This window comes from Mustela lutreola, chromosome 2 (genome assembly GCF_030435805.1).
Source record: "Mustela lutreola isolate mMusLut2 chromosome 2, mMusLut2.pri, whole genome shotgun sequence".
NCBI lineage: Eukaryota > Metazoa > Chordata > Mammalia > Carnivora > Mustelidae > Mustela > Mustela lutreola.
Genome location: NC_081291.1, coordinates 19,010,367 through 19,035,550, shown reverse-complemented (window position 1 = coordinate 19,035,550; position 25,184 = coordinate 19,010,367). Strand labels below are relative to the sequence as shown.

Genomic DNA, 25,184 nt, shown 5'->3' with positions numbered 1-25,184 from the left:
GCATGCACAACCAAGCCTACTATAATGTCAAGCCCTTTGAGGATAGGAATTTTTGTGTGTTCTGTTCCCTACTATACCCTCAAAATCTAGGCACAAATAGAAAATATTTACTGTTAAACGAGTTTTTAAAAAATGAGAACTAGGGGTGCCTGGATAGCTCAGTCAGTTAAGCCTCTGCCTTTGGCTCAGGTCACGATATCTGGGTCCTGGGATCCAGCCCTGCTTATGGCCCCCTGCTCAGCATCTGCTTCTCCTTCTCCCTCTGCTACTCTCCTCTGCTTATTCTTTCTCTCTCTCAAATAAATCTTTTAAAAAATGAGAGCTAAATTAGGACAAGAGAGCAAAACTTTACAAGTATCCACAAACTGAAAAATACATATGATTTGTTTTCGATTATTACATTTCATTCAAATCCCTAGATCACCACAGACTTATTACATATTTTAATAAAGGGGAAGAATTTAAGTAAATATAAACTCTTATGTTTACTCTTATGTTAATTTTTTTCCTCTCCACACTTGTGAAAATTCCTCCTTCTAGAGTCTAGATTTAGAATCTGGATAATTTCATACACATCACTACAAGACCATTATTCAAGACCATTATTACTACATCTAGAAGATACATCCTCTATCATCTTCAATTTCTGTTTATGCTGAGAGAGGAGAATAATATATGCAGTATATGCCTTGGGGTTTAGAATATCTACATTGGGGGTTCCAAACCTAACTTGCTCTTAAGAGTTTTCATAAAGGTGGAAAAATTCCATGGTTGCTCCCCTGACTATGACTAAGGACCACATGGGGCTTGATTTGCTCAGCCTCAAGTTTATCTGTTCTCTGTGCACTTACTCATCACCTACTACTGATATAGACTTTTAAATTCCCAGAGGGCAGAAATCCCCTCTGCCTAAACCTGTCCTTATAGATGCTAGTAAGGAAGAGGTAGTCATGCTTAGGTAGGACACTAGTTAAATGAAAACTGAGATGCACATATTACAAACTTTCAAGGGGCAGGGTTCTTCCTCCTCTAATCCCCCAGTCCAATTAGAAGAAGCATAAAAGCAGAGAAAAGGTTGGGGGGGGGGGCACATGGGTGGCTCAGTCGGTTGAGGGTGAGAGCCTTGGTTTTGGTTTGGGGGGGGGGTGATCTCATGGATCCTGGCATAGAGTCCCTGGCCTCCGCGCTCAATGGGGAATTTGGGGATTTTCTCCCTCTGCCCTCCCCCCAACATCACCAAAATAAGTAAATTTTTAAAAGGGGGGTGCAGAGGAAAGGCTTAAGTGCATGCAAGGAATTCGACTGTCTCCACAGGGAGCCCTGCCAAGGTGGTAGGCAGGAGAGGAAAAACCGGACTTAAGAGAATATCCTACGGATCTCGGAGAGCACCCCTCACCCTGTGTTCAACACAAAATCCTAAAGCCACAGTGTGAGGTACTCTACGTGCCTCTGGCTCTGGCTCCTCTGGCTCCTCCACTAGGTCGCAGAAAAAAACCAGTTCTGTCCCTCAGACTCTGGGCCTTCAGAAGACCCGCTTCAACCTCACACAGCCATTCTCTCATCTTCATCTCTTTTCAACCAGGAGACATGTTCTGGACTCCTAGACTAAATCATTTCAGGGTCCTTTCCAGAGACCGCCAAGGGATACTGCATAACAATAAAGGCAAACCCTAGTCGGTTTCCCTGGATTCCTGTTCACCCCGACTTTCTGAGCCAATTCTCTTCTTTGAGTCTCCTAATCCCGGACTCGGGATGAGAGGCTGTGGAACCCTGCGAATCTGACAAACACAGCTCTCCAAGGACAAACACAGAAAGTAAGTCTCCCTGAACACCCAGAGCGGTCTTTCGTCACAGGGAGAGAATGACAGGCTAGGAACTCCAGCACAAGGATCAAGTGGACAAGCCAGCGTCCCAAGAAACTCCTCGAGGCCCCCGGAAATCCCGAACCTATAGTAAAGCCCCATAAGGTTCCCCAACCACCCCCCACCTTCACCCCACCCTCCCCTCCCTGCTGTCTCTAACCAAACCCCTCCCGCCTCAACCTCTGTGGGCCGTCGCGCGCCCGCAAGCACCCCACCTGGGGCGTCTCTGATCTCGCCTCGAGGCCAGTCCCGCCGATGTCGCCTGAGCATGCGTGATCCCGCCCCCAGGGCCTGATCTCACCAATGAGGGTTAGGCCCCGCCTCTGGGCCCGCCTCCTCCGCTGCTCAAGATTAACGGTTCTAACAGTTTTAAAGGTTCTAACAGTTTTAACGGTCCTAACAGTTTTACCCGCAGGTTCCTTGGTTTGGCCCGGTGGCCTACCTCTCACCGCATACTGCTGCACGGCCCACGTGTGCCTCACAAGATGTACCCGCGCACCTCCTCAGTCACACCCCTGCTGCCACCCGCACCCCAGCCGGCATCCCCTCACCAGTGCAGACCCGCTCAGGAGGTACCTCACCCACCCTGCTGTATGTGGAGTGGACTGGGTGCCCAGGGGCTAGGGCACCTGCTGGGGCTCAAGGGATCCTAACAAGACCTGGGTAGGGAAAGCCGCTGGGAGGAGAGGGGCCGTGGTCAAAAGGGGACACAGAACTGGCAGCCTGGTGGGGAGAAATAGTGCAGGGAACCCGGCCTGCTAGATACTGAGACAATCTGAGGGCACGGTGGGCAGGGCAGAGGGTATAGGGAGGAGGGATCTGTGTAACTCTGTCTCTGATGGTTATAGATGGTTTTTAAAGCCATGAAACAGATAATGAGAGTATGGATGGAAAACAGATTGTATTGAGCCCCAGGACACACAACTTTAGAGGCCTACATAAGGAAAAAGCAGCAAAAGACTCCAAGCAGGTGTGGTCAGGGACAGAAGAGGGATACCCAAGAGAGAGAGGTGCTGTGGAAGCCGCCTGGACCATCCTTCAAAGGGGAGCTATGTTGTTACCAGTGGGAGATTGGAGGTGTAGAGGTCTCAGTTCTTGGATTCCCCATGAAAGACTTATATGAGGATCCCCGCTCGAATAAAGGCTGCCAGAAAGAAAATAGAAAGCACAAAGCAATTAAGTTTAAGATGGGAGAGTACAGGGCGCCTGGGTGGCTCAGTGGGTTAAAGCCTCTGCCTTCAGCTCAGGTCATGATCCCAGGGTCCTGGGATAGAGCTCCGCGTTGGGCGCTCTGCTCAGTGGGGAGCCTGCTTCCTCCTCCCTCTCTGCCTGCCTCTCTGCCTACTTGAGATCTCTCTCTGTCAAATAAATAAATAAAATCTTAAAAAAAAAAAAAAAGTTGGGAGAGTAGGCAGGCTCAGAGATGGGAGCTGTTCTGGGGTTAGGGGTGTCTTTTTATATTTGCAAATTATGGATCACAGCTAGGGAGATCTCTGACTGAGTTTGTTTCCAAACAATCTAAGGGACTTCTCCAACTGGTTAGAAGAGGGAGTTTTGAGCCTTATAGGTTCTATTTTTTTTTTTTTAAGATTTTACTTATTTAGGGTGCCTGGGTGGCTCAGTGGGTTAGGCCGCTGCCTTCAGCTCAGGTCATGATCTCAGGGTCCTGGGATCGAGTCCCGCATCGGGCTCTCTGCTCAGCGGGGAGCCTGCTTTCTCCTCTCTCTCTGCCTGCCTCTCTGCCTACTTGTGATCTCTCTCTGTCAAAGAAATAAATAAAATCTTTAAAAAAAAAATAAAAAAAATTAAAAAAAAAAAAAAGATTTTACTTATTTATTTGATAGAGACACAGCAAGAAAGGGAATACAAGTGGAGGGAATGAGAGAGGGAGAAGCAGGCTCCCACCGAGCAGGGAGCCCGATGCCAGGCTCAATCCCAGGGCCCTGGGATCATGACCTGACCCAAAGGCAGACGCTTAACGACTGAGCCACCCAGGCACCCCTGAGCCCTACAGGTTCTTGCTGGAACTGTCATGACCATCTTGCCTCACTGAGGGTCAAAAATCAAAATGTAAATATAATGAACATAGGCGGTCACCCTGGAGCAGAGGTTGAAAAGGAGAGCACATGTTCTGCATCTGTGGCCAGTGGTCTCTTCATTCCCTGGATTTTGGAAGCAGTAAGACCAGGATGCTAAAAGCCATGAAGCTAGGATGTTGTGCCCTCAGGCTTCTAATGGGTCACCTATTTATCACAGCTTTTGCCTCCAGGTCCTGTCTAACTGCCTGCTTCATCAATGTCAAATGCTGCTGATAGGTTAAGGAAAATGAAGAATGAGAATTAATTATTGGGTGAACTTGATGAGTGGTTTAGTGGGGACAAAAACCTGATTAGTGTTTGGATTCAAGACATCTGATAAAGAAACAAAATTATAAAGAACCCTTTAAAGCTCAATGATAAGAATATCGCCTGATTTTATTTTTTAAGAATATCACCTGATTTTAAAATGGGCCAGGAGCACCTCCGTGGTTCAGTGGGCTAAGTGACCTGCTCTTGATTTTGGGTTGGGTCATGTTCTCAGGGTTGTAACAAGCCCCACGTCAAGATCTGCAATAGGCACGGAGCCTGTTTAAGATTCTCTCACCCTCTGCCCCTCTTCCACATCTAAATAAATAAATAAGTAGGCCAACGCAGGGTTTTTTTAATACATTGCACCAAAAAAGATCTACAGACAGAAAATAAGCATATGAAAAGATGCTCAACATTATATGTTATCAGGGAAATGAAAATTAAAACAACAATGAGCTGTCACTACATACCTATCCGAATGGCCAAAATCCAGAACACTGATAACACATATGTAGGTGAGGAATGGGAATGCTAAATGGTACAGCCACCTTGGAGGATGGTTTGGCAGTTTCTTACGAAACTGAACATACTCTTCCAGCAGTCATGCTCTTTGGTATTTACCCAAAGGACTTGAAAACTTATGTCTGCACAAAAACCTGCATGTGGATATTTATAGTGGCTTTATTTCATAATTGTAAATCTTAAACCAATAAGTCATTTTCAGTAAGTGAATGAATAAATAAACTGTGGTAATCCAGACAATGGAACATGAAGCCCTAAAAGAAATGAGCTATCAAGCTAGCAAAAGACATAGAGGAAACTTCAATATATTTTACTAAGCGAAAGGAGCCAATCTGAAAAGGCTATATGCTATAGGATTCCAATATGACATTGTGGAAAAGGTAAAATTATGGAAATAGTAAAAAAGATCAGTGGTTGCCATGGATTGGGGGGAGGAAGGAATATATAGCTGGAGCACAGAGGATTTTTAAGGCAGTGAAGCTATTCTGTATGATAGCATAATGGTGCATACATGTGATTGAAGTATACATTTGTCTAAACTCATAGAATATACAATTGCAAGAGTGAACTCTAAGGTAAACTATCAACTTTGGGGGATAAAGGTGTGTCACTTTAGGTTCAGTAATTATAACAAATGTGCTATTCTGGTGGGGGAGATTAGTAGCAGGAGAGGTTATACACACGTGGGGCAGAAGGTATACAAGAAATCTCTGCACCTTCTACTCAAGTTTGTTGTGAACCTAAAATTGCTCTTAAAATTCTATTAATATATATATATATATATATATGTATACATATATATATATATATATATGTATATGTAGAGCTTTGTGTATCCATACAATGGAAAACTACTAGGCCATAAAAAGGAATGAATGAGGGTGCCTGTGTGGCTCAGTGGGTTAAGTAAGCCTCTGCCTTCGGCTCAGGTCATGATCTCAGGGTCCTGGGATCGAGTCCCGCATTGGGCTTTCTGCTCAGCAGGGAGCCTGCTTCCCCCCCTTTCTCTCTGCCTTCCTCTCTGCCTACTTGTGATCTTTCTCTGTGTGTCAAATAAAGAAAAAAGATCTTTAAAAAAAAAAAGGAATGAGTGATTGATAGGTACCATGACATGGATAAAACACAAGATAATTATGCTACATGAAAGAAGTCAGATACAAAGAATACATATCAAATGATTCCATTTATATAAAATTCTAGAAAATGCAAAGTAATCTATGACAACAGTCAACCAGCAGTTGCTTGAGACCAATGAGTGCCATAGAGAAGGATTACCAACGGGCAGAAGGAAACTTGGGGGTGATGGGTACGTTTACTACCTTGATTGTGGCTATGTTTCATGCATGTATACATAGGTCAAAATGTGTCAGACTGTACACTTAATATGTGTGGTTTATTGTGTTAGTTATACTTAAAGCTTTGAAAAATAAAAACATTACAGATAGAATTGAAGCTCCACTCTACCTTCTCTGATACTATTCCCCAGGTAACTTCTATCCTAAATTTTATGCTGATCAGTTCTAAGTATGTTTTATACTTTTAGTTCAAATGTTTGCATCTGCAAATAATATATAACATTGTTTTGCATGATTGTATCATTGTATAAGTGGTATACTTGGTGCATTTTTCTACAATTTGACTTTTTTTTTTTTTTTTTTTTTTTTAAAGATTTTATTCACTTATTTGACAGAGAGAAATCACAAGTAGACGGAGAGGCAGGCAGAGAGAGGAAGGGAAGCAGGCTCCCTGCCGAGCAGAGAGCCCAACGTGGGACTCGATCCCAGGACCCTGAGATCATGACCCGAGCCGAAGGCAGCGGCCTAACCCACTGAGCCACCCAGGCGCCCCTACAATTTGACTTTTTTAAAAAAGATTTTATTTATTAGAGAAAGAGAGAGGGCATGAGAGGGGAAAAGGTCAGAGGGAGAAGCAGACTCCCTGTGGAGCTGGGAGCCTGATGTGGGACTTGATCCCGGAACTCCAGGATCATGACCTGAGCTGAAGGCAGTGTCTTAACCAACTGAGCCACCCAGGCATCCCTCTACAATTTGACTTTTTGACTCACCTTTTTAAAGATAAATATATTTGTAGATTAAAGTATCTTTCCTATTGCCCTATTGGTGAAACACTCACCTGCTTACAGTTTTTCCCTTCTGAAGATGCTGCATTGAAAATTTTTGTACCTATGAATACATATGAGAGTAGGTCATAAGAGTAACTACAGTAAGGGTGGGTTTTCTGGCTGAAAGGGTTAAATCAGTGACCCCAGCAGGGTGATGTTTTCTGCTGTTAAACTTTTTATTGGCATATTTTTAGAGGATGATTACCAGCTCCTTTTGGTTAGTGAACAGGGTGAACTGTTCATGTTCCTGTGTTACAAATGGAAGAGAAAGACAGTAATCTGCTCAAGGGCAGCTTGGAAGGTAAGCACAATATTTTCGTGCACCTTTTTTTGCTCCTCTGTTATGCTTTCCTTCTTTACTGGGGCCCTGGTAACAGCCACCTGCCCACTGTTCTCAGGTGCTACAGACTCCTAAAAGAAAATCTGACAGAACCTTATTCTGAAGCAGCAATTTTATCCTAAGAAGCATCAACCCTTTTAACATTTCTTCTGACTCTGGAATGCTTTCGAAATTTATGTTCCTGGCAATATGGTTACATAATTTTACAATGCAGGATTCACCTTTAAAATGTTCTTTGAAGGGGCACCTGGGTGGCTCAGTGGGTTAAAGCCTCTGCCTTCAGGTCATGATCTCAGGGTCCTGGAATCCAGCCCCGTGAGCTCTCTGCTCAGCAGGGAGCCCGCTCCCCCCTGCCTCTCTGCCTACTTGTGATCTCTGTCTGTCTGTCTAAATAAATAAATAAATAATCTTTTTAAAAAAATGTTCTTTGATATTTCATTGACTGAGTTCATCACACTCTACTGTAGAGTATATGTTTCTATATGTAAGAGCTTTATCCAAGCTGTTAAGCTGTTAATGCTGAGGGGCAAATTTCTCTCATAAAGAAGTAAAAATGAGCAGGAAGCACAAAGGGGTAGCAGACTGGGCAATGCCTCAATGATCTCAGCAGCATTGTGCAGTCACAACCTCCTTTTGTCACTAAGCAACAAGAAGTTGAGATTCTCTTTGCTCAGACATAGCCTCAAAAAGACAAAAGGAAAGTTTGCTTTTTCTACTTGCTTCCTGGAAAGATGCAAAGTGCTTTAGTAGGCTCGTGGGTAAGAATGCACTTTACAATTAATCTTCGCTCCTGGCCCCTGGGTGGTACCTGAAATTTGAATGAGTCATGGGAGTAAATTTAGCAAGAAGGATTTCATCCAACGTCCAGGCTGATGTAGGACCCTGAACTTCCCACTCCCTCTCTGCCATTCTAAGGTTACCCCTGGAACCTACCTAGTGTTTCTGGTGCCATGTCCTTTCCTATATGTCCTGGTCTTGTGCTAACCAGCTGAACCTCCTAGTCATCTAGCCACCCTATTTATTCCAAGTTCTTTGTTTGGTCTTCCCAAACTTCTGGAGTTTGACTGCCCTGTATACTGGGAACATCTTGAGGGCAAAGACTGTTTTCCACCTGTATATCCCATGCCCAGTCCCATGCCTGGAATGCAGTAAAGGTGGCCCAATAATATTGAACTAAACTAAATAGAAAAAATTAATAGTAATAAAAAATAAACTCAATAGAGGGCAAGTTCAACAGATAATAAAAAGACAACTTGGGCAACCCAAACCCTCAGTGGGTTGAAAAGATAAAGGACTTTTCAGTCATGTATAGGAGGCTCCTGTGATGGCCAGAGGCCAAACTTGGGTCACATTCTTTCTGCTCAGAGCTATGATCATGGAGGACCAGACATACCCATCCTTTGCAGGAAGCTCTTAGAACAAACAGTTGGGCTCTAGGAGCTCCCTGGGTAGATATCACTGCTGTCCACAGGACATCCACCTAATGATACCAATACAGTGTATCTCCTTCTTAGACCTCTCACAAATGCTCATTTCTGTCTTTTGTCAGTCCCTGTCTCTGAAATCCTTTCCAGAAGGTATCCCTGTTGGTAAAGTACGTCTTTTGAAAAGCATATCCCTTGCTTAGGTGCTCCAGCTTCAGAGGGTGCCCTGCTTACCCCAGAACAGCAGGATATGTAGCAAATAAATGCTCACGGTTTTGTCAATAGATGCCCAGGATGGAACCATTCAGTCCCCAGGGAAGGATCTTATCACCAGTCAGTGGCCCTGTTTTCAAAACTCTGCTCGGTGCTCTGAACCATCCCAACCCAAACTCTCTGGTCCCCCTCCCCTCCTGAAAAGTCTCCCTTTGCTCTTAGAAGAGAAGCCATATATTTTTTTAAAGATTTTATTTATTTGACAGAGAGTACGAGCAGGGGAAGTGGAAGGCAGAGGGAGAGGGTGAAGCAGGCTCCCCATTGAGCGGGGAGCCTGATGTGGAGCTCAATCCCAGGACCCTGGGATCGTGACCTGAGTCTCAGGGGGACACTTAATCAACTAAGACACCTAGGTGCCCTGAGAATGCATATTCTTTTTTTTTTTTTTAAGATTTTATTTATTTATTTGACATAGATCACAAGTAGGCAGAGGCAGGCAGAGAGAGAGAGGGGGAAGCAGGCTCCCTGCCAAGCAGAGAGCATGATGTGGGGCTCGATCCCAGGACCCTGAGATCATGACCTGAGCCGAAGGCAGAGGTTTTAACCCACTGAGCCACCCAGGCGCCCCGAGAATGCATATTCTTAAACTAGTGTGAGGCCTGCCCTTCCCTGACCTTACCTGACTAGTTTGCTCAAAATCCTTTAGTCACAAGGATTTTTGTTCTTTTTTGTTCTTCCAACACATTTCTTTCTTTCTTTCTGGCATTGGAACCTTTGCTCTTTCTGTTCCCATCACATAGAATGTTGTTCTGCTGTTCCTTGCACAGCTGACTCCTCCTCATGTTCAGGTCCCACCCTCATTATCATGAAGGGCTATCTGTGTTCCCTGTTACTCTTGATCTAGTTATTTGGTCAGGTTATTTCTTCCCTGACCTTATTTGCTGTGTCGCACTCCTTCACCAGAAGGAAGTTTCACCAGGACCAGGATATTTCTGTCCTTTCACCATTTTCTCCCTAGTTTATACTGGAATTTTATGAAAGAGGGGAAGGATGGAAAAAAGGGAAAAAAAAGGGAAAGGGCACATACATACATAACCCTCCTAGGTGGGCCAGCACAGCTGAGACAACTGTTTTGTTTGTTTGTTTGTTTTTAAGATTTTATTTGTCAGAGGGAGATCACAAGCAGGGGGAGGGGCAGGAAGAGGGAGAAGCAATCTCCGCTGAGTAAGGAGCCTGAAGCAGCATGCAATGCCAGGACCCTGGGATCATGACCTGAGTCTAAGGCAGTTGCTAAACCAACTGAGCCACCCAGGCATCGCGAGACCAACTGTTCTAATGATGGATGACAGATGTGTGTCTCTCTCCTCAGATTCTTTTTATTCTGACAGTAGCTCCCAGGAGAGGGTTCTGGCCTGGGGACCCTGAGGTCTGAGACTCAGGGTAAGCATTTGGGAGGGATTCACCCTCATGCCTGCCTTATTATAGCACAACACTGGCTTCTATGGGCACTACAGAGGCCAATTCAAGAGTGAAAGCGCTCAAGAATACCGCCTTGCAGCCAAGCCCCAGCCTCCAGCAGTGTTCCTGCAGCGATGTCAGGTACAAGGCAGCCCTGGGGGCAGCTGGGGTGGCTGGGCCAGTTTCTATTTCTCTTGGAACCCAAAAGCATCATCCCCAGAACTACCACTGCTGGACTGACACCTGAGGCCAGCTTATCCCCCAGAAAATGCATGAGCCCTAGCCACTCGTCCCTGAAATAGCATATTTACAGATCTCCACCTATAGAAAGGGTGGAGAAGAGCTAGTACCAAGCTGGAAAGTCTTGCTCATTGCTTCTTCTGGGTGGACGGAAGGTCAGGACCCAGTTTGGGTAGGTGGCCATGGGGAAAGACCCTCCAGAGCCCAGAAAGTAAGCCTTGAGTTTTGCCAACAACTGCTCTCAAGCTCAGATTCCTTGATGTCATGAAAGCCCATGGCCTAATTCACAGTCAGCCTTGTAGTCCAGGCGCCCAGGAGGCCTCTTTTGGTGAGGGAAGCAGCCTATAAAGTGGCTGGGTACCCACCCACATGTGTAGCCAAGGAGGACTGGAAAGGAGTAATGAGAGAAATAGCTGGAAAAGGCTTCCAGAGAACAGAAGAAAGAGAGAGAGATAAAGGGCCCAGACCCTCTACTGCTTCTAGGTCTGGAAACAAGGAGGGGGCACTGATCATCAGTTGGGGTCCCAACAATAAAAATCTCACTCAAATCAGGACAACTCAGCAGAGTGTGCATGCAAAGGAGTTGGATGTGAGGGCCTCAGGTAAACGTGGTATCATAGGCTGGCAACAACCAAGTGGTCAGTACCATTGAGCCCAGATGGACAGGGGGAAAAGTATGGCTCCTAGAACCCAGAAGGAGTGGGTGGTTTGGAGACAACTACCGTGAGAGGAGTGGTGATCATGGGGGGAGAGAGACAGACAGGCGGGGGCTAGTCTCGGGTGGAGTTAAGAGAAGAGACCTCTCCTTCCTTCCCTCCATCTCTTCCCAGGGCTTTTCAATGGCCAGAGGGAAGGCAGGCTGGTGAGAAATGCACTCAGATCAGCCCCCTGGGCAGCAGCAGAATGGAGAACATGGAAAGGAACCTGGAGGAGTGTCTGGAACATTCTCTGTCCACTGCAGCTTCTTGCTCCCAAGCCTCTAGCCAGATCCTGCTTGATCTGCCATCTGAATTCTCCATGACTTGCTTTTCCAGGCCAAGAACAGGGTCTTAGAGGCTGCCATATTATGGAGTCTGAATTTCCTTAGCATTCTCAGTTTGAAGGAGAGCCTGGCATTGCCTAATGAGAGAGCTGGATCCAAAGGCAGCTCCAGACCACTTATCTGGGATCACTTCTCCCTCGAGAATAATGGGACCTGGGTAGTTCAGGGACAGAGGCAAGCCGGGAACTTTGTTCTGGGTGTTTGTAGTAGCCCAGTGCCAGCTGTCATCCTAAAGACGGAACATTCAATCTGTCCCCCAGAAACAGAAGTTGGGAACATGTTTTGGGACATGTTTGTTTTTTTTTTTTAATATAATTTTTTATTTTTTATAAACATATATTTTTATCCCCAGGGGTACAGGTCTGTGAATCACCAGGTTTACACACTTCACAGCACTCACCAAAACACATACCCTCCCCAATGTCCATAATACCACCCCTTTCTCCCAAACCCCCTCCCCCCAGCAACCCTCAGTTTGTTTTGTGAGATTAAGAGTCACTTATGGTTTGTCTTTGGGACATGTTTTAATTGAAGACTTGCTACACAAAGCATTTACTAGCATTACCAGCATCCCCAAACAGCATGATCTCTGAGTGTTGGGCTCAGACTGTATAAATGCACAGTCTGGTGGCTCTTTCTATGTCTAAAGCTCTTTTAATTAGTGGAACTGTTTGGGGAAGGTGCACATTTTATTTTTCTATTAGCTAAGAGATACCAGTTTTCAACCAGCTGCTTGCAGCTATTATTGTTGAAAAACTTTTCAAGATGTGACACCACTTTTCTTTAGTTTGGGGCAGGTAGAAATTGTGTCATTCAGATGCAAGAAAATTCTCTTCTTTTTCTTTTTCTCTTCTGGACTGAATTAACTTATTTCTAGTACTTACCTGCCTGACTCTTGGGACATGTAATCCTGGTCCTGTTTGTTTCTTCTTTTTTTAAGAGGTTACTTTTATTTTTAATGGTCCTGTTCGTTCTTAAGGTCAGACAAGAGCCACAAGGCCTCATGGTTTGGAGTAGATCCTTCATTGGTAGTGCCATGATTGTTGTATCCCTGTTCCACCACTGACATGCCTCAGTCTGTCACAGGAGCTCCTTACTCAGCATCCTATTGACTGCAGAATGCCCAGCCTCCACAAGGGTCCTTAGCTCTCCCACATGCAACTACTGCCCCATCCCAGGAAATCTACCTTTCCTCCATGGTCTCTTCAACTGGAACCCAAGCCCAAGCCCATCAGCTCAGAGACCATGGGTTTTACCACCTCAATTGAAAAGGATCCCTAGAAACAAAGATGCAGGTGAAATTCTTTCCAGGGAAAAGAATACTCAGAACTGCCCACATGGAAGGAAATGACTTCACTTCTTACCAGGCTTTCACTATTGTGAGAACAAAACTTGAGTCAGTGGAAATCAATAGACTATGCTACCACCATTAGAACAGTGACTTTCACTCTTGAGGGATGGTGTCTAGAGACATTCAGAATGATCCAGAATCTGACATACCATCATAGGCTGTCCTATAATACAGCCTTTAACAAAACTAAGCTGTTCTGAACCCTTGGTAATAGAATTGTGCACCTTTATACCAACAATGTTGGGAAAGCACCAAAATCCACATGGGGCATGTGACCAGGCTGATTTCAAGAAGTTTGTGTTGTAAAACCTGAAGTTCATATGAGGTGGTCTGAAACAAACAAATAACATGTCAGCAGGGCCTGTAGTGGTTCCCTATATGATAAGTGTGTCTATGACCAGATCAAGTGTGCTTTCCTTACCAAGGAGCATAATAACACTGTGAAAGTGTTGAAGGCACAAGCATAAAGTCAGAAAGCTAAATTTTTCTTAATGAAGCTTTTTGGATTAATAAAAAAAAATCAAAAGGCAAAAATACATGCATAGTGAGTTTTCAGAGTCAGAGTTGCCTCCAACAACAGAGGCATCCACATTCTAGGGCTGTGTACAATTTTTAGCCAAGGATAGAGATGGAGAAGAAATTTGGGGGTCATTTAGAACTTGCTGCATACTCCCAAGGTTTTTTTAATTGAAATTTTTGTTGAAACAACTATAAATTCATAACCGGTTGTAAGAAATAATAGAGACCCTTTCTATACTTTTCCCAGTTTCCCCCAATGAAAACATTTTGCAACACTATAGTATAATACTGCAACCAGGACACTGACATTAATGCAACCCACCTATCTCAGATTTCCATTTTACTTACACTACTTGTATATATTAAGACCTATAAAATTTTATCACCTATTTATGTTTGTGTACCCACCACCACAGTTAACACACTGGCCAACATTGCAAGTATCCCTGGTACTGCCCTTTTATGACCACACCCACCAGCCTCCTGCTCCTCTACCCTTTCTCTGTCCCTAATCCCTAGCAACTACCAGCCTCTTCTCCTTTTCTAAAATTTTGTCATTTCAAAAATATTATATAAATAGAATGATATAGCATGCAATATTTGGAGATTGGTTTTTCTTGCTCAATATAATTTTCTAGAGATTCATCCAGGTGATTTATGGTTCATTCCTCTTCATTACTGAGTAGTATTCTATAGCATGCATATGTCAGTTTGTATAACCATTCACCTATTAAAAATATTGAGGCTGGTTCCAGTTTTTGGCTCTTACAAATAAAGCTGCTACAGGTTTTTGGGTGAACATAAGTTTTCCTCTCTTGGATTAAATGCCTAAGAGTACAATTGCTGGATTATATGATGGCTGTATGTTTAGTTTTTTTAAAACTGCCAAACTGTTTTTTTTCTCTTTTTTTAAAGATTTTATTTATTTATTTGACAGAGAGAGATCACAAGTAGGCAGAGAGGCAGGCAGAGAGAGAGAAGAGGAAGCAGGATCCCAGGACATCATGATCTGAGCCAAAGGCAGAGGCTTTAGCCCACTGAGCCACCCAGGCACCCCTGCCAAACTGTTTTTTAGAGTGACTGTACCGTTTTGTGTTCCCATCAGCAATGTATGAGTGATCCAGTTTCTCTGCATTCTCAACATTTGGTACTGTCTCTATTTTAGCCATTCTGATAAATATGTCATATCTCATTGTGATCTCAATTTGCATTTCATTAGTGTTTAATGATGGTGAACATTTTTTCATGTGTTATTTGCCATCTGTATATCCTTTTCAGTGAAATGGCTTCATCTTGTTTGTCCATTTTCTTTTTTTTATTTAAATTCAATCAATTAACATAAAATGTATTATTTGTTTCAGAGGTACAAGTCTGTGATTCATCAGTCTTTTATAATACCAATTGCTCACTACAACATATACCCTCCCCAATGTTCATCACCCCCTTACCCCATTCTCCCACCTCCTTACCCTCCAGCAACCCTCAGTTTATTTCCTAAGATTAGGAATCTCTTGTGATTTTTCTCCCTCCCTGGTTTTGTCTTGTTTCATTTTCTTTTTTCTCTTCCCCTATGATCCTCTCCATTGTTTCCTGAATTCCACCTATCACTGAGATCATATGATAATTGTCTTTCTATAATTGACTATAATTTCTATAATTGACTTATTTCATTAACTTAATATCCTCTAATTCCATCCATATCATTTATGGATTTATTAAGATTTCATTTTTTATGGCTGCATAACATTCCATGCACTTCTTTATCCATCCGTCAATAGACATCTGACGTTTGCCCATTTTCTAATAGGATTGTTATTTTACTGTTGAGTTGTGAGAATTCTTTATATATTCTAGATATTATTCCTTTATGGGCTATTTGATTTGCAAGTATTTTCTCCCTGTCTGTGGCTTGTCTTTTCATCCTTTTTATACAAATTTTCACAGAGCAAAACTTTAAAAATTTTTTGATGGGGTCCAATTTATCAATTTTATTTTATTGCTCTTGCTTTTGGTATCAAATCAAAGAACTCTTTGCCTAGTTCTAAATGCTGAAAATTTTTTCCTGTTTTTTTTCTAAAAGGGCCCTGGGTTTTTAATCCCTGTTGTGTCAGCTTGCTTTATGAGGAATGAAAGGTAAGGCTGGCTGGCTTCCCACCTTCATGGAGCTTTCATTCTACTTGGAAACCAACACCAGCTGTCTAGGGCAGGAGGTCCTGCTAGGGGAGCTTGTTAAAGATACATACCACACACACACACACACACACACACACACACACACAGATACATACCACAGAAGATTCTGATTCAGGGATCTGGGATGAAGCTAAACCCAGTCTTTTATCTAGCAACCTGTTGTCAGCCATTGCTCATACACCAACCCAGCCTAGACTGAACTCATCAGATCAGACACTTCATTCAGGTTTGCAGCAGAAGAAGCTGAATGGCTGGGGACAGGGAACTCTAGGGCCAGAGACCAGGCACAAAGTCAAGGTTGGATGGTCTTAGGAGAGATTCCTACTAAAGTCTGGAGGCCTGGGGGGTGGCCTTTCTCTGCCTGGGGATAGGTTATGGTTCTATGGCTCCAAGTAAGCCAAAGCAAATGCCCTGAGGACTTTCTGAACCCTGTCCTTTAATTAAACAGCAAACATGTATTTGCCCAGGCACTGGGCTCAGTGTTGGAGTTATAGATGTGACCAAGACAGACAATAATCTTTGCCCACAAGGAGCTTACGTTCTTGTCAGGAACATTAGGCAACATCATACTATGTAGTCACCTAGTATGCCAGAAGGTGGAAAATGCAGAGTTGGGTGTCGGCACTGATAGTGTTAGTGTTTGAAGAAATCCTCCCAAGTGGGAAGTGAGAGGGAGTCCTACGGCCAGCTACAAGAAGAGTCCCAGACAGAAGGCCCAGGTGTTGCAAAGGCCCAAAGTGGATATAGCTGGTATGTTTCAGAAGCATTAAGGATGCCAGTGCAGTTGCAGATAATGGAGAAATCAATACTGTGTGGGTCTCATGGACCACTACATTGACTTTGGCTTTTATAAACATGAGGAAATATTGTAAATTTTCAGCAAACAAGGAAGATGATTTGATCTACATATCAGAAGAGTTATTCTACCTGCTAAGAGAACAATAAACTGGAAGGGAAGGCTTGGAAGTAGAGACATGAGGTAGGAAGCTCTTGCAATAATTCAAGCAAGAGAAGAATGTGTTTCTTGGATCAGGGAAAGCAGTGGACATGCTAAGGAGTGGTCCAATCCTGGGCATATGTTGAAGGAATAATCAACAGGATTTCCTGATACTTTGGATATAGGGTGTGAAAGAAGAGAATCAAAGGGACTCCAAGGTTTTTGGCAGGATCTAGCTACCATGACCTGACCTGGGGGAGGCTCTGGAGGGCTGGGGTTGGGGCATAATCCAGAGCTCAGTCGTGGTTGGAGATGCCTGTAAGACATTTACAAGAAGATATGGAATAGCTTCTTGGCTATTGAGTCTGGAGATCAGGATAGAGTTCAAGCTAGATAGAGAAATGGCTGTTTCCAGGTGGTACTTAGGGCCAAGAGCTTGGGTTGTTGATGAAGGATTAAATGTTGACAGAGGGGAGGAAAGAATTGAAGCCTGGTCCTGGACAATCTAAGAGTTAAAGGACTTGACATGAAACTTAAACCACTGCCCTTCTGGTGGCAGGATGTCTTCGAAGATGCCTCAGCCCCTTTTTCAATCAGCAGCCCTAGAGACTTTTGATTTGGAGGCAAATACCTGCATGAGATGTCCTAGGAGTGAGGCAAACAGCTTTAATTTCTAGCTGCTCTTTCAGGATTTTGGCAATTTTAGCAGTTTAGGGGTAGTGGCTCCTGGCAGCTTCCCTCCATTCTGGGTCCTGACATAACATCTGAAGGGCAGGTGAGCATCATTTTCCCCCCATTTACCTTCTTTCTCACTGTCTTTAAAGGAGCCAGCACAGCAACACTTGTTCTCCAAGCATGACAACCGTACTTCTTTCGACAAAGTGAGTGCTGGAGAAAGGAAGGAGAACGGGCAGGGCCCCAGCCTAGACTGAAGTTGAGGTAGGGTGGTGGGGATAAGACACTGAGGGGAGGGAGGGCTCCTGAAAACCTCTCTTGTCTGGGAAACAGCCCATTTCCCAAACAAAGGTACCTCTGCTTTGGTTTCATCTACTAGCTTGCCTGACAATGTGTAAATATCCCAGGGGCCACTGGCTTTCTGGAGGTTTCACCCTGGAATGGAGGGCATAACTGGGGAGGCATGCCAAAGAGGCTGGGGGTACAGGCCAGGGGAGCCTGGCATCACCAAGTAGGCTTGGGTTGAGGAGGGGCCAAGGGGTGCTTGGTGCCAGGACTGTGGGCCAAGGGCCCATACCGTTGAGGAGGGCCCCTACTGCCTGCTGCAGGGAATCGGAAGGCGGAAAGACCTGGAGCGTCTGTGGCAGCGGCACACCTTCCTGCGCTGGGCACCCCAGGAGCTGGAGTTGAGCCAGCAGCGGCCCCCTGAATCCTCCTACCAGGCCAATTTCCGGTCAGGCCCAGGACTCAGTGACCTCCCCCAGCGCCTTATCCACTTTGTGCAGATCGAGCCTCCCCGAACCAGCACCACCTACCAACAGAACTTCTGCCAGCCATCCCGGGGTGGCCACTGTGGCAGCAGCAATACGGGACCGGTAACCAACACACTGCCTGACCTCCCAGGGATCCCAAGACCCAAGCTGCTGCAGCATTACCTTCATGCTGGGGTCTCGGAGTGTCTAAACTGGTCCAGATTATTAAACAAGGACAGCTGACACAGCGGCCTTTCTGTGCTTGCAGTCCAAGGGCTCTTAGAAGCTGGACAGCGGTGAGGCCCATTGCACCTGTGTGCTAGGCAGGGGAGGTGCTGCCCTGGGAACCCTGCCACTGAGTGAAAACCCTGCAGGAGCCTAAGGGCCCAGAAGGTCCACCACGGTCATAGCAGATCAGTTCTGGGACCCCAAATCCATTCTTCCAGTAAACCCAGCTGTGCGCCCCTTGTACTCATGCAGCTGTAGGGAAAGCAGTCAGTGGGCCCTTCTAGCGAGCAGCAAAGACTGGAGGAGGAGGCACATGCTGGTAGCTCTGATTTCTCTGGGAGGCTACCATGCCTCTGGGGGTCTGGTGGGAAGCCACATAGTTCTGCCTAAGCTGGGACAGGAGGAGCCTGCCCTGGCCACAGCCCCCACTGGAACACCCCCTCCCTACGGAGGTGAGAAGAGACTTTGAGGAAATCCTGTGTGCCGTGAACCTGGAGGTCATCCCAACCCTGGGGTACTTTGCTATAGTTTTCTGAGCTCTTCTCTGGCCATCCCGTGAGTGCCCTCTAACACCCAGAACAGTGGGGGCAGCAGTCATCCTACGTCACCAAAAAGGAAACTAAGGCTTAGGTGGGGCTAAGACACCAGAACACTTTGGGGAGCAGAAGCAAGATCCAAAAGGCTACTCTGAACCCTCTTCCCTGGGAGAATCAAGGCTCCTGAAGGAGGGCAAGGGGTTGCAGGGGCAACACAGGAGTCCACACCGAGGGCCATACACCAGATTTTAGCAGCACTTTTACTTTCACATCTGAACTTCCTGGGTCCTCACAACAGCCCTGTGAGGTAGGTAGGGCAGGAAGGTTTCAGAGATCCCCATTTACAGATGAGGATGCTGAGGCACAGAGAGGTGAAATGACTTGCTCAAGGTCACACAGTCAATAGTGTAAAGGGCCCAAAGCCACTATTCCTCTGGTCCTCTGGAGGTTCCTACATCTACTCCTCCACACCCTCTGTGTCCTCTGACCTCCCTGAACTCTCCTGGGGCCACAGAGGCCCTCAAGGTAGGCTGACAGCTAGGATTTTTCAGGAACAGCCACTGGGGTGAGACTGGTCAACTCCAGGTAGGCACTAATCCTGTGGGGCCTGAGGCCAGCTCTTCCATCCTCCCACTTCCCAGTTGGACAGAGGGCCCAGTAGTTCCAGAGCAAGTGTGGAGCTAGGCATGGTCCATGAATGAATGGGGATAAAGGTGGGTATAAGCATATGTGTCCTGCACTAAAGACAAAGTGCCCTCACCCTTTGTACCTGACCTTGGGCCTCCCGCATCCACAGAGCCACAATGAGCTTCTTCAGCAGCAAAAGGAGCCACGGACCTGTGCCAGGGGGCACTGCGCTGCTCCAGCTGCCACATCCCCGTCAGGCATTCAGACCCCATCACGCAGACACAGCGCCTCCACAGCTTGGCTGGGACCTTGGGCCACACCCCCAATGACAAACAGCCGGGGCCCAGCCTGCAGACTAGAACAGGAGCAGCGGGCTGTGGGCATGGCCGGCAGGGCCTCCCAGCGCCGCCGTGCTAGGCTGAAGCCCTCCACAGAGCCCAGAGGGCATGGCTGGTTGCCTGCAGGAAGGAGAAAGAAGTTGTAAAGGGCCCCGGCTGCAAGGGCCTTGACTCTTTTGCTTGCGGAGCCCACAGATGGCTCAGCAGGCATCACCCCAGGATGAGCTACCAGTGCCTTGCCCCCACTGCCCCCATTCATCATTTGTTCATTTCTTTAGATTTCTATTTGTCCATTCATTTAGTGGTCACTTGTCCTGTTTCTGTCTCCTAGGCCCCTACTGGTGCAGAGCCATCAATCAGGTGCTGAGGGGCACCCCAAGAGTTAGGCTAAGCAGACTATACCCTGGCTGCTTCACAGATTGGGAAAGGGAAGGTCACAAATCCCTCATCCCTGGAGTGCCAGCGGAAGGGCAGGAGGTAGTGCTCATGCTTGGGGCTCTTCCTTCCTGTCTTGGGTTCACCTCCTTTCCCTAGCCCCACAGTTACTTACCAAGGCCCCCAATGGCCATGATGTGGCCCCCAAGGGAGCCAACTACAAAGTCGGCCCTCTTATCCCTCATACGCAGGCTGCGGGGCAGCTTGGTCCAGGACCCTGCAAGAAAGGGGAAGTCAGATCCAGCCCCCACGACATACACTGTGCCCCTCCATCCCATGGAAAGTGGGGGGACAACCCAGGCTAGCCACTGCTCACCATGTTCCAGGTCGAACATCTCCACAGTGTTGACAAAGTGTGGGCGGGAGTAGAAATTGTGGGGCCCGGGTTGCTGCAGGCCACCCAGGCTGAAGACGTTGCCTTCTGCCATGGCACAACCAGCAAAGGCCCGGCGGCTGGGCAGGCTTGGGTGCCGGGTCCAGGTACAGGCCTCCAGATCAAAGGCCTCAAAAGCAGTCACTGGGAGCTTTCCCTGGCGGCCCCCTGCCAATGGAATTGGGGCACCTGGGAAAGAGTCTGGAGGCCCAGCAGGCTCCTCCTTCACCAGGTTGCTAAGCCTTCACCACTGCCCACCCTAGCCCCCCAGACCCAGTTGTGTGCACACCAGAGCATGGATCCCCTACCCTGCAGATCCTCGGGCCCAGGGGTACGGTTTTCCAGCCCAGGAGGGCCACCAAAGGTCAGAACCTCCAAGCAAGCCTGGCTCACTCAAAGCTTCTCTTGTCCTGCCATCTCAGGCTAAACCTGATCCCAGCCAACCTATGGGGATAGGTGTTTCTGTACATTGAGCCCCTTTCCCATATCCCCCAGGCCCTTACCCAGGACATAGATCTTGTTCCCGTGCAGGAAGGTAGAAGCCCCGTAGCAGGGTGTGGGCATGGAGGGGAGCGAAAGCCAGCAGTCCCGCCGGGGCTCATATACCCGAACTTGGGCCTGGGGAGCCGTGTCTGGGCCCATTCCCCCCAGAGCATACACCATACCATCTGCATAGAAAAGAGCAATTCAGAGTACACCTCAGCCTGGTCAGGGCACCCTACCCTGATGGCTGCCCAGGTCAGGCCTGGGCGTGGCTGGGGACCCACATGTTTGTAGTACCCCTCCCAAACAGCAGAGAAACCCTCCTTCCTTCCTAGAGTGGGGGCTGGGAGAGCTAGGATTCCTGCTCTGGCCAGGGCCCCTCCAAGTGAAGAGCAGGAGGCAGATGATCTAATTATAATTCATCTCTGTCTCCCTGGAGATGCTATGGCAACCAAGTCTGGCATCCAAGCAGGACCGGTGGTCAGACCTGGAGGCCACAAGGTGGGGGCTCCTCTAGGGGAAGAAGGCTGGAGGATGGCTTAAGCCAGGGAGGGGCATATGGGGATCTATTAAGCTTAGAACTCAACCTGGGGAGGGATCTCTGGGGATCAGCTGGGGGATAGGAGAGGGGCTTAGGCCTGTCGGTAGGGGTGCTGGCTGCAAGCCTTCTGCCCAGAAGCCCTGCCAGCACCTCTGTATCTCATCCTTTCACTGGGGGAGATTCTGGTCCTGTTACACCCTCCGGGTCAGATGGGGGTATGTCTGGAGGCCTTGGGGAGATGGGTCAGTCAGCTGAGGGCTTCCATGGCAACTATCCCCAGACCAGCTTGGTCTTCCCATCTCAGGCTCCCTGGTAAATGTGTATATGGGAGGAAGAGGGGGGAGGGAATCTAAGCACTTACTGGGCTCTGAGCCAAGGCCATGCTCCCCTCCCCCTCCCCTAGACTATTTATAACCCTGAGAGTCATTGGGCTACCCCTCCTTGTCTCTTAGAAAAGAGGAATGGGCAGGGAGGTGGTTAGGGCCTCCCAGCATGCTGGGGGCCAGCCTGGGCTCTGCCTCCCACTTCACAGTGGGAAAGGGCAGTTAAGGCCGCTGCTAGCTCAACTCAGACCTAGGTAGGAGCGGTCTTTACAAGAGTCAAAGCTGTGTCCAGGGCACTCAGGCAAAATATACAGCTCTTGTCCAATCTCTGAGGGTAAGGGACCAAGTCAGAAAGGAACAGAGGGTGTGGGGATGCCTGAAGGACTCCCTTAAGGCCACTCACCTCTCTCCACAGTTGCAACCCCCATGGCTGCCTGAGGGAGGGTGGCCCGACGCTCCCAGCGGCCCTCGTCAGCCAGGAAAGCCTCCACGGCAGCTACAGGACTCTGGCCCTCATCCACACCACCCACCACTAGCACCTGCTTGCCCAGCACCACAGCAGCTGCACCAGCCCGGGCAGTGGGCAGGGGGGCCAGTGCAAGCCATGTATGTGAGGCCATGTCCAGGGTCTCAGCAGTGTCCAGGGGCAGTCCGGCCCGGCCACAGCCCCCCAACACTAGCAGGTGCCCATCCTGGTATGCCACTGTGCCATACACCCGGCAGGTAGGCATGGGTGGGAACACCTGCCAAGCAAAGGCCCGGCCACTGCCTGTAGCCATGGTGTTCACCTCCAGTGGCAGGCCATACTATCTGCTCAGGTTGCAGGCCTCACTGAGGGGCATGATGGGGCCTCCTCTTGACTCTATCAGGCCCACAGGCAGTGTCTGACCAGTTCAGGGACCTTGCCTTCACCTGGAGGAGAGAGGGAAAACAAAGGGTCAGGGCCACTGAGCAGCCCCTCAGTACACAGTTGAGCAGTCTGTAGCTGAGGGAAGGGCTGGCCCAAAATCACTGGTGGGAAAGGCACAGGGAGGACCTACCCCTGACCTACCCTTGCTGGCTAGCACACCACTGTAGCTCAGAGCCCTCCTGGGTGGGAAAGAGAGCAGATTCCCAAATACTCAGGGAACTTCTCCCCTTCCTGTGGGGCATGAGGGATTCTCCCCTCACCCCCTGCCCTCAACTAAGAACACCCAACATTCCCTCCCCCTTCAGATCTAGGTCAAGGTGGCAAGTCAGTTGACTTACTTCCTTTTGACAATCCTCATGCTGGTGTTCTGCACGAATAGAGTCTTACTGTACCCTCCCCTTACTGCCTTCCAGTGCGCCCTGGACAGCCAGGGATCAGACTCCAGGGTATACTTACAACCCTTTTGGGGGCCGTTCCATAGAGATCATCCATTCCCACCAGCAAAAGGCCAAGATCAGGGCATTTGGGAGGGGAGAAGCTGGACGCCAGGGTCCCACATTCCCCCTTCAGGTCTACTCTTAGAGGTTCGGCCCATGCCAGGTTCCCAGAGGCCCCTCTCCTTGGAGTCCAGAAGTAGGGAGGGGGATGATTTTGGGATCCCATGACCATTAGGACTCCAGACTCCCATAGTCCAGGGCGTTTCCAGTAGGAATGAGCAGCTGGACTTTCGAACCCCCTCACAGCAGATCCCCAAGTTCCTCATCTTCTCCTTTCCCGCGGGGGCCAAGCTTCTGGGACCCTCGGCGTGATGGCCTCCTGGCCCCAAACTTCCAGCTCGCGGGAGGCGGGGGGGCGGGTCCCGGCGAGAGCGCTTGGGGCTCTGCGCCCCGCGCCCCAAACTTCCCCTGAGCGCGGCTCCTGCGGGACTCACCGGCCGGGGCTCCGGCGCCGCCGGGACGCGGGGTCCGCCGTTCCGGCTCCGTGCGGGCTCTGGCTGGGGCTGAGGCCAGGCTCCAGCGGGGCTCCGGCGGGGCTCCGGCTCGGCTCGGCGAGGGGCGGGGCTGGACCGGGTCCGCCCCTCGTCCCCCCTCCCGACTCGGGAAAATCTCCCCCCTTCCCCCCTCCTTAACCCTGCACCTGCCGTGGCCAGAGCAGGGCGCGTCGACCCATAGTCACAGGCAAATCGGTAAACAGACAGATGGACATGTGGACGCTGGGCCTGCCCAGGATTTAGAGTCCGATCTCGGGCTGGGGGAGAACTGAGGCAGCACTGAGCAGCACAATACGTGTACGGTGGGGGACCGCTCTGAGCGGGACCCAGCCTGGGAGCACCCGCGGGGTGGGGGGGCGGGGGGCGGGCCAGCAGAACCTGCAGGCTTGAGGGGCCGGCGCCCGCCCACCCGCACTGAGCTCGTACAAGCTCTAAGACAGGCTTCGCGGCGGCGCCCCCTGGAGGCCACTTGGGGCGTGGCCCGGGGCTCTTTTAGGGGCGGTGGCTGGGTCGCACCTCCCCAAGCACATAGCAAGACAAGGAAGAGGTCTTACGGTGGACATGGAGGCTAGCAGGGGATGGAGGAGCAGGCAGTGCCGGCCTCAATGCCTGACAGTCCCTCCCACAGGTCTGTGTGGGGGAAGTTCTTGCTGGGAGGATAGCTCCGAGCAAGGGATGAGCTTCAAGAGTCAGAGGCCAGGGGACCTCCCATGCAGATCATCACTCTGTAGGGCCTGAGGCCTGGGCTACTAAGAACCCAAGACATTTTGTGACTATTCATGTCCAGGGTCCTGGGCCTGCCTGTGGCCAACTCTGGGATCAGGTGAGAGCAAACTGGTGTGACAGGAGCCTATCTATTTCAGACCCTGGCCCTGGCCCAGCCTATTTTCAGGATGTTCAGAGTATCAGTTAAGTCTGTGAGCTGCCAGAACGTTTGTGCAGGTTGGCGGTCACCTAGGAGAATTCCTTGTGGTTGTCTGTGCTTGCTACTATCTTGTTCCTCTTTCATGGACGGTGTGTGTCTCACTTTCCCCAGAAGCACATCTGGAAACGAAAATACCAGTACCTACAGTTAATGTGGAAAGTGAGGCCAGGACGCACCAGAGGAGGAGTGGCAAAAAGAGAAAGCAGCCAATAAAGGCTGTGTCATCAAGCAAGTTACCACTGTGGGCAACTGGGACCAAATCATTCTTGGTTGCTTCCCAGAGCAAAGGTTGCTTGAGGAATTCATTCTCAAATCTCCATCAGTCATGGGTTGAAAGCTGTTTGGGGGCATTAACTCCTTGGTTAGCCTAACTTCTGAAGCCAACCCTGAGTGTGGGCAGAGCCTTTTCATGACCAGAGAGGGTATCCAGCCCCTTTTACAGGCTGGCTGTAAGGCCTCCATGGAAATGGTCGTAC

General features: G+C 48.4%; 3 protein-coding genes, 1 long non-coding RNA gene and 1 pseudogene across 6 annotated transcripts in view; 3 read left to right on the top strand and 2 right to left on the bottom strand.

Annotated features, from left to right (window-relative positions):
* The window catches only part of IHO1 (interactor of HORMAD1 1), a 43,992-nt gene extending 41,873 nt beyond the window's left edge, over positions 1 to 2,119 (bottom strand). For both annotated transcript variants that reach the window (XM_059160890.1, XM_059160892.1), the window contains exon 1: positions 2,078 to 2,119. The gene's annotated coding sequence lies outside the window, so the exon portion shown is untranslated. The remainder of the gene's footprint in view (positions 1 to 2,077) is intronic.
* Positions 2,120 to 2,267: 148 nt separating this feature from the next.
* LOC131823921 (uncharacterized) lies at positions 2,268 to 7,539 on the top strand. The gene is made up of 3 exons (XR_009350707.1): positions 2,268 to 2,434; positions 7,049 to 7,155; positions 7,253 to 7,539. It is a non-coding gene; the product is annotated as an uncharacterized LOC131823921 (long non-coding RNA).
* A 326-nt stretch (positions 7,540 to 7,865) lies between these two features.
* Positions 7,866 to 18,241, top strand: C2H3orf84 (chromosome 2 C3orf84 homolog). Its single transcript, XM_059160888.1, has 4 exons — positions 7,866 to 7,952; positions 10,317 to 10,430; positions 17,396 to 17,452; positions 17,834 to 18,241. The coding sequence occupies exons 1-4, from the start codon at positions 7,926 to 7,928 to the stop codon at positions 18,239 to 18,241; spliced, it is 606 nt and encodes a 201-aa protein (XP_059016871.1). The 5' UTR covers positions 7,866 to 7,925.
* Positions 13,051 to 13,467, top strand: LOC131825708 (large ribosomal subunit protein eL34-like; annotated as a pseudogene).
* A 762-nt stretch (positions 18,242 to 19,003) lies between the features above and the next one.
* Positions 19,004 to 23,858, bottom strand: KLHDC8B (kelch domain containing 8B). Of its 2 annotated transcripts, XM_059160886.1 has the most exons (6): positions 23,724 to 23,858; positions 22,286 to 22,794; positions 21,039 to 21,203; positions 20,479 to 20,703; positions 20,278 to 20,379; positions 19,004 to 19,847 (listed from the first exon to the last, which is right to left on the bottom strand). In XM_059160886.1, exons 2-6 carry the CDS (start codon positions 22,659 to 22,661, stop codon positions 19,651 to 19,653), a joined length of 1,065 nt encoding a protein of 354 aa, XP_059016869.1. In that variant the 5' UTR covers positions 22,662 to 22,794; positions 23,724 to 23,858; the 3' UTR covers positions 19,004 to 19,650. The 2 variants fall into 2 exon arrangements, with proteins under 2 accessions (XP_059016869.1, XP_059016870.1); XM_059160887.1 differs by lacking the exon at positions 21,039 to 21,203.
* Positions 23,859 to 25,184: the final 1,326 nt, after the last annotated feature.

Bases quoted from the DNA above. Each gene is read 5' to 3' on its own strand.
- KLHDC8B (XM_059160886.1), bottom strand. From the start codon at position 22,661: ATGGCTACAGGCAGTGGCCGGGCCTTTGCTTGGCAGGTGTTCCCACCC. The intron at 20,380-20,478 runs GTGAGCAGTGGC...CCTTTCTTGCAG, and splicing joins GATGTTCGACCTGGAACATG to GGTCCTGGACCAAGCTGCCC. The intron at 19,848-20,277 runs GTAAGTAACTGT...TCCTTCCTGCAG, and splicing joins CATGGCCATTGGGGGCCTTG to GCAACCAGCCATGCCCTCTG.
- C2H3orf84 (XM_059160888.1), top strand. From the start codon at position 7,926: ATGCAAAGTGCTTTAGTAGGCTCGTGG. The intron at 7,953-10,316 runs GTAAGAATGCAC...GCCTTATTATAG, and splicing joins GTGCTTTAGTAGGCTCGTGG to CACAACACTGGCTTCTATGG. The intron at 17,453-17,833 runs GTGAGTGCTGGA...ACCGTTGAGGAG, and splicing joins ACCGTACTTCTTTCGACAAA to GGCCCCTACTGCCTGCTGCA.